This window comes from Rutilus rutilus (genome assembly GCF_951802725.1).
Source record: "Rutilus rutilus genome assembly, chromosome: 24".
Taxonomy (NCBI): domain Eukaryota; kingdom Metazoa; phylum Chordata; class Actinopteri; order Cypriniformes; family Leuciscidae; genus Rutilus; species Rutilus rutilus.
The window spans coordinates 10308702-10320466 of NC_140228.1; the positions used below are offsets into that span (position 1 = coordinate 10308702).

Below are 11765 nucleotides of genomic sequence, written 5' to 3' on the forward strand. Positions count from 1 at the left end.
AAATTGAAAGAAGATCATACTGCCGTGCTTCGGTGCTTAAACCAAATGTTCTCATTGTAATGTTAATTAAGGTCACCTACCATAAAGTGTGACTGATCCAGAAGGTGATGAGAGAACAATGATGAAATCATCCACAAAACTAAATGTGCTTGCAATGGACAGGGAGCAGCCCTTAGTGATTGGAGACAGCCATGGGAGAAGAAAAATCCAGTTTAAGTAAAGTAACTCAAAGAGTGTGTTTCACGAGTTCACACTTACAAATAAGTCAGGCGTGCTGTCCGAGGAGAGGGCTCCGGGCTCGGTATCCGGCCCAAACACTGAGTACTCCCCCCGTATTCCTGGCTGTGGAAGGAACAAGCAGTGAGGTGTCAGGGTGGTGGAGGGATGCTGAAAAACTGTCAAGGATGTAGGTGAGTCGACTGAGTGAATATCTGTATGCTTCCTCTCATGCTGATGGGATAGACATGATGATTGTTGAAGACGAGTTCATTGGATTGATTATTTGAGCATGCTCCTCCCGAACTTTGTTTAAAGAAACATCATTTGAAATATAGCTGAATTTAACAACTTATAAAGTGTTCACATATTTAGTATAGTATTCTACGCCATTTTAAGTGATGCTTTTGAAGTAATAATCATAAACATATACTTATACTTATGGATCAAATTGTGGCACACAAATCATCCCTGGGTCAAATCTGGTCCAGAACATGGGTTGGGACAGGGTGGCTCTTTTAATTCAGGCTAGCGAGCAGCTATTTAATATCACACTCACAACCGTCTACTCACAGCCTAGCAACCATTTAGAGCACCCTAGTAACCATATATAGTGTGATGGATTTTTTAATTAATCATAACTAACATTTATTTTTCTTGCAGGAACAACATTCATATGCTTTTGAATCTTAAATGTTTCCAAAACCTTTGGTTGAAAACTCGTGACTTTGAGTGTGTGAGTGTAGAAATAACAAATAGGGGAAATGAAACTAGACAGATGTCTAGGTTTGAAAACTTGTGACTAACAATGAAGTAATCCCAAGGGGGTAATCCATCACCCGGAAAGCGTATCTTCCCTGGTGAGTAATCGATGAGTAATCCAGAAAACAGAGTTTGCTTCTACCTAGTAACAGAAGGGTTTGCCTATGAAGAACCAATCAAATTGTAGGGAAATTATGTAATGTATCATGTCATTTTCGCCATGTTCCTATTCTATAAAAACCGTTGTATTCCTTTTGCGGGTGAGATTCTCTGAGAATTGCTCGAGAACTCTCCCGGACGTGATTAAAGCAATAAAGGGACATTTGCTGAAGTCTGTCGGTTATTATTGCTGTGCAGCAAGTTAGTTAGGGGAACAAGTTAGGGTTAGGAACTCGAATCCAGTTGTCGACAGTAGACGCAGATCTAGAGTATAAAGATTATTAAGTGTCGACTGTTGACACCCCAGATATATTTATTAAGTGTCGACTGAAAAATCTTCCACAGTACCAACATAAATCAGCCATAGCTCAGAGTCAAAATATCATAATGACCTGACATGCCATTTACCTGCAGTCTAATTTACCTTTACCAAATCATCCCATTATAAGTCAGTGACTTTAATACCACCTGATATCTCTAATCATACCATGTTTCATCTTTTACTTTATAATACCTGTAAGATATTCCTTCGATCAGCATCCTAAGCTGTAATGAAAATACAACCAATTTCCAATGTTACCACATACACATACCATCTTCTCATCTTCTTCCCAACATTCTATCTTCAAGCAATCTAATTCTATCTTTAGTAAAAATCTAAACATACCATAGTACATTGCCTTTAACTTTAGTAGACCTTAAGTCAAGTTCAGTGTCATCTTTCTCTGGATTTCGAATCTCATTGATCTATTAGGCCTTTAACAGGCTGATACTGCTGATTAACCATTTTTCTTAACCTTATTTTGCTAGCTTTTAATTCAAGCAGGCGATTGTTTTACTTAGTCAGATCTATTTAAGGATCTGTGTAATAAAATCTAACCGAAACATTTCTAGAATCTTTTCATTTTTATCCTTAACACAAATATTTTGTTTCAAACAACGTCATTATTTTAAAATTAACTCTGTTTCACCCAGCTCCTGCCATGAGAATAGCCTTAGCTGCTCTCATGCCATGAAATCTTTAACTACTTATCTTCTTACAATCCTATTTTTCCAAATTAACTGATTTCGTTGAAATGTCTAAACTGATTATACTCATTTTAGTTTAAAATGAACATGTTTGGGTTACATTGTTCTTGGTCTAGGTTTTATCTTTGTGCCCCCTACATAATTTGCTTTAATTCGTGCTCTGGGCTTCATTAAAACATTAAAATCTTTAGTAATAAGTTGGAAATTTGGTTATGCTATAAAGCTCTTCAACTTAATAATAATCCAGAAATGAAATATGTTTCCTAAAATCAATTTCCTTTTGAAAGTTTTTATTTTGCTATTTTAGCCAATGGAAAAACCTAAACAAGTAATAAAAACTCAGTGAGTGTTTTAGCGCAATTTTCTCACGTCATGGGATCACAACACTAAGAGATAGTAAATGAAAGAGAAAATAAGTTGACAAAGTTAACAATTGACTAGTTGAACATAATTTCTTTTATTAGCTCATTATTTTTTACATCTTGTGTTCACTCAATATCCTCGATTTTCTCTGTATCAGCTTCCTTTTCTGCTTTGTCCTCTTCAGATTCTTCCTTCTTTTCTGCTTGACTATTGGCTTGTGACTTTGTAAACTCTTCTTCTGCTTTCGAGATATTTGCCAAAACATCCTCTGAAAGCCACGAGTCATCGTAGAAATCAGATACGCCTGATGAGGAAGCCGTTGGTGTGGATGTCGCCATCTTTTGTCGCTTTGCTGAACGTAATTCCATTTATTTTGCAACAACCTCTTGTCGTTTTCTCATATATTCTTGCTCCTTCTCCAAATCTTGATCGATACCTTCATTGATTTCTTGCCGTAATTCAGTGGAATTAATTGTGCTCATGACTCTTGTGAATACCTTCCTTACGTATTTCTGTGGAACAATAGTTTTATAGGTGAAAAGGCAATATTTTTCTTATTTCCCTTCATACACTGAAAAAAATGATTTATTGACTTAGTATAATTTACTAAAAAAAATTATGTTAATTGGTTCCACATAATTGATTTTAGCTACATTTAAACAAATGCATTACATTGAACTAAGTTCAACTTGATGCATTTGTTTAAATGTAGCTAAAATCAATTGCGTGGAACCACTTACGATAAAAACATTTAGAAAATTCAAAGAATTTACTGAAATCATTGAATTTACTAAAAAAAATTATCGTAAGTGGTTCCACGCAATTGATTTTAGCATTTAAACAAATGCATTAAGCTGAACTTAGTTCAACGTAATGCATTTGTTTAAATGTAGCTAAAATCAATTATGTGGATCCAATTAACATAATTTCTTTTAGTAAATTCAACTAGTCAATGAATCATTTTTTTCAGTGTATAAAGTTTTAATTAATTTTTGAACCATAAAGGAAAGATTTTTGATCAATTCTCATATTCTTCAAATATTATTGTAAATTTTAGAAGCTATCGATTGCAATTTGTTTCAACTCGATAGCTATTATGGTTGCCGAGAAATGTGCAAAAAACAGATTTTTTTCTGGAATTTCCAGGAAATCCAAAATCTTTTCCTGGATTTTTTTTGTGCGTTCCCGAGATTAGACCTTCCTTAACATAATGCCGAAAACCTGAAGTCTCTAGGTGGTCTGGTTGAGGAGTAGATAGAAGTGCAAGATTGGTGCGCACAGACAGAACAGAAATCATGAGTTAACAATCGCAATTTTGTCCGGTGGAAAATTGCGCTAAAAATATTAAATTTAGTCATTCATTCATCGCTATAGAAGTTTACCCAATTATCTATTCGGACCTAGTCTGGCAAAGTAACTTATCACCCATTCTCTTATTAGGGACTATAACTATTGCCACTATTATAATTTATTTAACTGAGTAGGGCTGTTACTGGTACCTACTGAAAGCAGGTTAAGTGTTAGTTTAAACAGTGAAGAATATGAAGAATTGCTGAAACCAGTGGATAATCAAAAACAATCAAGTTAAATATGATAATTGACTAAATTTGAAACGGTCTCTGTAGTGATCATTGAAAATGCAGCACCTAACCCACAAGGCTGATTGTCTTTCTGTGTGGATTGTCATTCAGTTGACTTCAGGCTGATACATTGGATCGCCAGGCTGTGATGGCACTCTCCTCGGTCTGGCTTTTGATCCATTCTGCCACAAAATTGCACAATGCATGGAAAAAAAGACATTTTGTCTTTAGGAAAAGTCTCAAGTGAATTGTCACCTTTGCACTGAATCAGTCTCCCCATGCTGACCCCTCTCAGAAGTGTCAACTTCCTCTTTCAGGATGGTGGCTGCAGGCCCCACTTCCTCTTTTGTTTTTCTGCTGTCATCCCTTCTTTTAAAGGTAGCTTGAACACTCAGGCCCCGTCCACACTACTGCGGCTTCGTTTAGAAATGGAGAATTAAAATGAATACGATCTCCGTCCACACCAGCGTTTTAGCTGCGTATTAGAATTGATCTCCGTCCACATTAAAACGACTGAAAACGCGGATCACGTGACCATTCACCAACACTGGGCATGCGCGAGCCGGTGTAAACACAACTTCATTGATAAAATTATCCCACCATGCGCTGGTTCTTCCCGGGTTAACCCAAAACCGACGCTCCATGTACACGGTCGATACCGGGAATTGTCAAACGTAAACTATTTTATCGGGAATTGTCAGTTGCACACGGGAATTGTCACATTGTCACTATTTTACCGGGAATTGTCACAGATCGCTTGAATAATAGCTTGCCTCCGGCGCATGTAGGCAGTTCGCATTGTAAAATGCAGAATTTACTTGCACAACAGCTGCTAGAAAAGATATAGCCTACGCCATGACTGATGACACCCAATCAGATCCGAGCGTGAGCCTCTACTACGTCATCGTTTCTAAAGTCCTCCGTTTTGACCCGTCCACACTAAAACGCCCTCCGGAGATTCAAAACGAAAAACGGGTCGGCAGCGTTTCTAAACTTCTCCGTTTTGGGTCTCCGTTTTTGTCGTTTTAGTGTGGACGGGAGGTGCAAACGTAGCAAAGGGTCTCCGTTTCTAAACGAAAACGCAGTAGTGTGGACGGGGCCTCAGAGAACCGCAAAAATCTAATTAAACAGCTTAATTTCCCCAAGTCTCTTCTGGTTTACAACACAGCAATTCTTCATTTTATTAAAAAGCTTAGTCCTTCATTGCGGAAAAAAATTTTTTAGTTGATTAATTAAAGTTGATTAATTAAAAAATCCATCACACAGTCAAGGGGAAAAACTGATGATTATGGCATTGTGATATTGAGTGTTGCCACAGTAAACACCTCTCACAGTTACTTTAGAAAATGTACCTATTGTAAATGTATCTTTTTGCAGCAGCAGCAGAGCTCAAAGAAATAAACCAGCTGAAACCCATGTGTTCTATCTCCTGACTTCTACACTACCACTAACATCATCCATTAGTAACTACTGTAGCCTACTATTAGTAACTCCTGACAAGAAGTCTGATGTACATCTAAGTGACTGATTTGTACGAGAAAAAAGGGGAAATTTTGATTGGGAAATGATGATGTGAGCTGGAACAACTGTAATCTAAAACTACAAATAAAGCATGATCAGCTTCTTCTGATTTGGCTTGTGGTTGTTGTTTTTCGAGTAAGTACAGGCTTTCATAGGGCCTGTGAACTTGAGTTTTGACAAGATTTATGTCCTACTTTTCAAACTTTTCTGGCCATCCTCCGGCGTCTGGAAAGTGTTTACCCACAGTCCACACCACCGTCTGCGTCATCAGACCCAGAGTCCAGCCAGCCTTCACCCCGCACTACAGACACGACTCCAGAGCCTAGCGCAGACAAGGAGTTTACGCCTGCCGCGGTGGAGGAGGATAGCGCAGACCATCACCCGGAGCCTGAACACCAAAGAAAGTCTGACCAGGTGTGTGAGCCGGCTACAGCCGTACCAGTGGGAGTTTTGGTGGAGTTGCACAATGAGGAGGAATGGCTTATCAATTGGGAAACAGAGGTAGTGCTCCCCACCCTGTATCATCTGTGTTACCATCATCACCACTGGTCCTGCCCATCCTTGAATTGTCTGTGCCTTCATTACCGCTGGTCCTGCCCAGCATAAGTCTGGTTTCATCGCCCTGTTTAGAGTCTGAGTTGTCTCTTCCCAACCTCCCTCTCCCATCTCCTTATCAATATTCAATCAGTCCTTCAGTCAAGTCAAGTCAAGTTATCTTTATTTATATAGCGCATTTTACAATACAGATTGTTTCAAAGCAGCTTTATAGGGATAACAGGAAAATAATGCAACAAAGTTTGTTTCTGCTGTACAGCAGATCTAGAAGAAAATAGCGGAAGAAAATGATCCGTCGTCAGCTTTTAATGCTTATTTTAATGCCAGTCATTCAAAGACACCAGTAACAGTAGCAGAAGCACAGAGACGACAGTTACTGATGATCACTGAATCATGATGACTGATATTATTTGTATCCTGCTGCTCTACATATTCAGTGATCTCATCTACACTCAACAATACAGAAAATGCATAAGATTATATGCATGACATTGCTGAATATGTTCATTTCATTGGGAAAAAAAGCCTTAAATGATGTTTCGTTTTTGAAGTAAAATTATTTACCCTCACATCATTCCAAATCCATATGAATTAATTTGAAACATTTAATCAGGCTTAATTAATTAAAGCCAAAATCATAACCCAAAACCTAACACAAACCATACTTCACCATCTCACTGACAAGTGGGCATGACATTTTTTTCATCAGCACAGTTCACTGATGTCCACGCACACTGTCCATGTGTAGCCCAATTTTTCCTGCCGTGTGGATAAATGTCAACCAGGTATTCCTAAAACAGAGATCACACCCTATACTCCCTATTTAATACATCAGACAATTTTGTTTAAATTCAATCAGTAATCATGCGTTTACTGAGTTTACTCCCAAACTAAACTATACTGAAACCCACATGAAACAGAACAATGATGAAATCAACCACAAAAATAAAAGTGCTTGCAAAAGACAGGGTGTAGCCCAAGTTCCGCTTTATTGACTATTTAAGGTGAACTAGTGAGAGTCTTGAATATATTCTCTCAGACACAAGCAGTGAGAGTTGAAGATCGACTGTGACAATGGAGACACAAAGGATCCTCATGAGGAGTTTGGCTGTTGTGGTTTTTGCATCTGTGATCTGGACTATAACAGGTAAAGTGCTTAAATATTTTTGTATATTATTCTATCTGATGGTACGGTGCAGAATATTGAGGTTTACCTTGTTCTTCAGTCTCAGCAGAAGGAAAAGGTGTTGAGAAGGGAGGGAATCCGAGGGTGATCACATGCTGTAGAGTCGTCTCCAGACTAACTCGAGAACAGTTTACTGATCCTATCATCGGTTTCAGGCTGCAAAACCAAAGTCCTCCATGTCTGAAGGCCATCATGTAAGAATCCCAGTTCTTTTCTAAAGAAAACATGTCATGATTAGAGATCAACAGCATCTGATGCTAGATTTCTGTTTTAACTTTTTCATTCTCTTTAACAGCTTTAAGACTGAACGAGGAGATTTCTGTCTTGATTGGAACCTACCATGGGTGAAGGAAGCAGCTACGAAGTTTTTGTAAGTTAAGCCCAACAAGTGTGGTGAAACATAGCTTCCCTGAATTTGTAACATAATGTGTTATAAGTGTTGCATATTTAGTATAGTATTCTTGTATTCATATGTTTTTTTTTTTCAGGAGAGCTAAAAAAAAACCCTGACTTCCACGCCACCACCAGCATCATCTATTAGTAAACTTGTCGTGGATTGACTGGGTTTTCTGGGGTGCCAACTTATAAGTCTACTTATAAGTAAAATTTTTCAATCTTAAAGTCAATCCTACAGAGGATTCAGCTTGTTACTTTTTAACAGATGAACCCTGTTGAACAAAAGACAATAATATAACATACAACAATAAACCAATTTGCATTGCATGGATGTTTTGTATTCATTTCACTCTCCTGCCTTAGAGAGATGGTTCGGAGTAAAATCAACCTAGGGTCCTTTGCACCATGACCCCGAGCTAAACACCGCCCATAGCCTTATTTCCCTTGGTCGAACATTATTAAAGTTAGAGCTTATTTAGAGATATCAGCCGGATGGCTTAGTGCAGGCGCTATTGGATCCTATGATGTATCTCGTAAATTACCCCACTAATAATGCCTAGAATGATACCAAACTTCTACAGTAGTACAAATAGGTTCTGTACTCATAAAACTCTGTACTCAAATGACAACTTAGTGTTAACTAATAATTGTTGCAAACTGGTACTACCAACAAAATATTAGTGCATTCCTGGAACTGGGCGTCGTTACACTACATCCTTATGCATCGCTTTCTGCCCGGACTTTTACGTGCTTTTCCAAAATCACGGAAGTGACCTCGACGTCTGGGTTAGCGGTAGCATAAGCCATCAGGCAAGTGTTATTTAAATAAACTCCTGATGTACTTACAAACTTTCCAATGCCTTGTTTTATGAGTACAGAACCTATTTGTACTACTGTAGAAGTTTGGTACCATTCTGGGCATTATTAGTGTAATTATTCAAGTTCAGACAGATTATCTTTCTCTCAAAATCGTTCAATACTGTTTATGGATCAGTAAATCAAGCCAGTGACTAAAAGATCAACTTCACAACTTCACAATTGCCCAAACTGAAAACCACCCAGGCTAGAAAAAATGCCTTTTATTTCGAAATTATGACAATTTTTGGTGTAAAAAATCATACTGACATTATAGGGGCACCCCAGGAAATATTATAAAATAATAACATAATCCAGTTCATGACCCCTTTAACAAACTGATTGTTTCTAAAAGGGTTTATTCAAACACTGTTTGTTTTTTAACTAATTAAATGTTGATTAACTGAACCAATCCACTCTAATGCCCTTTCAAACAAACATCATGCAATAAAATAAGAAGATATAAACTCATTTGCAGTCTTGTGGTGAGAATTAGTTTTTTCTCTGAAATGATCGCACACTTTCTGGACCGGCTGTGGTCTGTAGCTCAGATACAACAGCACATTTCACATTAGTGGTTCACTGTGGTAAAGCGCTATGTGTGGTTATAAATGTCCAGTGTGACTGACAACTATGAAAAACAAGATGTGGTTAATGGTCACTAAACTGTGTTGGCATTAAAAACATTTAGGATATTCAAAAGTCATACCTATACATCACCCACAAGCAAATGCATCCAAAAGAGCTTTACTTCTTTGTTTGTATGCACTTCTTTAGAAGTGTTGCTTTTTGCTTTTTTTAACTGTTTGTAATCTCATCAAAAATTACAAATAGAAAACACACTGATAATAAATGTATCCATCAAGCCAATGTTGTTTAAAGTTTAGTCAGAAATAGGTGCTTTATGATGCCACATAATCACAACAAGATCATTTGTTTTAACATATTCAGTGCAAATTCAATAACTTGTTAATGTGTGTGTGAGCGCAAAACATGTTAAGTGTATAAAGAATTTTGAAATTATGATTTAACAAATATTATTCAGTGGTGTATAAATAACTTCAGTCAGTGTCCATTCCTCACGTCTCATCATAAAATGACCGAACTTTATTTCACCCTGGAAAGCAAGAAGAACAAGAATGTGATCAGCTTAAAGATAACTGAATCAAAATCAGAGTCAGAATGAGCTTTATTCGCCAAGTGTGCGCAAACACACGAGGAACTTGTTTCGTTTTTTTTTCAGGAGCTCTTGCATACATATTTACATTTATGCAAGAACAGAAAGAACATTTAAATAAGACATAAATAATGTGGTATACTTCTGGAACAGAAGACTTATATACAGATTTGTGCATTATGTACTGTATGTACAGCTATATAAATAAAATATATATGTATTTATAAAATATCAAATGTTTGCCTCTCAAATACTGACAACTAGGAAACCTGCAAACTTATATTACAGCAGACTAATGTATGAGAGATTCTGACCTGAACACTATTGTGAATCCAGTCCTGGTGCAGGTCATTAGTTCTTGCACAACCTTTAGAGAAAACAATTATACAAAAACATAGTAAATATAATGTAATCAGTGGGTGTAATGCATTACTCTAAGATATTACTCTTAGTTTTTCAGAAATTTTATTACAGTTACTACTGATGTAATTGCATCAAATACTGTATAGACTATTCTATATAAAATGATAGTGGATTTAACATCTAATGTTAAAATGTAACGTAACCTCCCTTTAAATGGGGAGAAGAATAATTTTATATTATTTATTAGAAAGAATTAAAAGAGAATGCAGTACTTTTTAGAGAGAGTAACTGAATGTAATCAGATTATTTTAAAGCTGTCTGATGTTATCATAAAATCAGGTTAAAGTAATATTCACCTTTCTGCAGTCGTGTTCGTCTCCAACACACACAGACACTTGACACCAGTAACAGTAGCAGAAGCACACAGACGACAGGCAGCCACGGGCTGATACTGAGGATCACTGAATCATGACTGATAGTAACTGTATCCTGCTGATCCACATCTCCAGTGCTCACATCTACACACGACACAGAAAAATACAGATTTTTTATTCAGTTTGAGGTTTGATACATACGATGTTGCAAAATAAATGAAGTTCACATCTTTGTTTTAACTAGCAGTTAAATTAAAAATACACTAAAAAATACACTAGGAAAGTGTTCAATGAAATAATCTGGAGAAAATCTTACCTTCATAGTCAAGTTTAGTGCAGTGAATTTGCTCAAGCATACATTCAGTGCAGCAGAAGAGCATCAGATCAGTGTCCGTGATGTTCATCAGAAGCAGAGAGTGAGTGTTTGTAGGAGAACTAAGAGCTTTTATCCGCCTAGTGTAACTTGGGTGAATATTGGAGGGTTCTGGTTTAGAGTAACCTCCATTCAGATGTTCTAGTCTCAAAATTCTTACAAATGTTTGGTTTCCGTTTGTAATGATCCAGGTAATCTCTGTATCATCTTTAATGCTACAGGGGAGAGTTGTGTTTCCTCCTGGATGAACTTTCACTGATGATCCTTCAGTGACAAGCATTAAAACACTAAAACCTGGAGATGAAACAATAAAAAAAAAAGTTGATCAAAAATGTTTTGACGGTGATCCCTTGATGATCTAGATCATGGTAATTTACATTTTAATCATGTACGTCCAATCCTGCTCCTGGAGGGCCACTGCCCTGCAGAATTTATGTCTAACCCCAATTTAACACATGAACCAAAGTAATCAAGGTCTTCAGGATTACTAGAAACTTCCAAGCAAGTATTTTGAGAAAAGTTGAAGCTAAAAACTGCAGGGCATAGACCCTCCAGGACCAGGATTTGACACCCTTGATATAGCAGACGTTTTTATCCAAAGCAACTTACAAATAAGGAACATGACAAGTATTTTACCATTCCATAGTCAAAAATATATCAAATTAGAGCATTTGCATTTCTATGTTTGCTTATCAAATATAATTTCACATACTCACTTAAAAACTGTCTTAGGATCATTTTCTCTCTCTCTCTCTCTCTCTCTCTCTCTCTCTCTGTGGTTTGTAGAAATAAAATGAACATAACATCACAGTCACGGTGTTAACACTGCAGTAGAGGATGTCAGTTACAATTGAAT

The 11765-nt window shown here is 37.0% G+C and overlaps 1 protein-coding gene and 1 long non-coding RNA gene across 2 annotated transcripts; one reads left to right on the forward strand and one right to left on the reverse strand.

Moving 5' to 3' along the window:
- The first annotated feature begins 7175 nt into the window (after nucleotides 1-7175).
- Nucleotides 7176-8094, forward strand: LOC311283622 (uncharacterized protein). Its single transcript, XM_084398144.1, has 4 exons — nucleotides 7176-7332; nucleotides 7412-7565; nucleotides 7667-7741; nucleotides 7860-8094. Exons 1-4 carry the CDS (start codon nucleotides 7260-7262, stop codon nucleotides 7879-7881), a joined length of 324 nt encoding a protein of 107 aa, XP_084254270.1. The 5' UTR covers nucleotides 7176-7259; the 3' UTR covers nucleotides 7882-8094.
- Nucleotides 7860-10679, reverse strand: LOC311283632. The gene is made up of 2 exons (XR_014626092.1): nucleotides 10519-10679; nucleotides 7860-9739 (listed from the first exon to the last, which is right to left on the reverse strand). It is a non-coding gene; the product is annotated as an uncharacterized lncRNA (long non-coding RNA).
- Between the last annotated feature and the right edge of the window lie 1086 nt (nucleotides 10680-11765).

Coding starts and splice junctions, on each gene's coding strand:
- LOC311283622 (XM_084398144.1), top strand. CDS start 7,260: ATGGAGACACAAAGGATCCTCATGAGGAGTTTGGCTGTTGTGGTTTTT. Junction 7,566..7,666: donor CCATGTCTGAAGGCCATCAT/GTAAGAATCCCA, acceptor TCTCTTTAACAG/CTTTAAGACTGAACGAGGAG. Junction 7,742..7,859: donor GAAGCAGCTACGAAGTTTTT/GTAAGTTAAGCC, acceptor TTTTTTTTTCAG/GAGAGCTAAAAAAAAACCCT.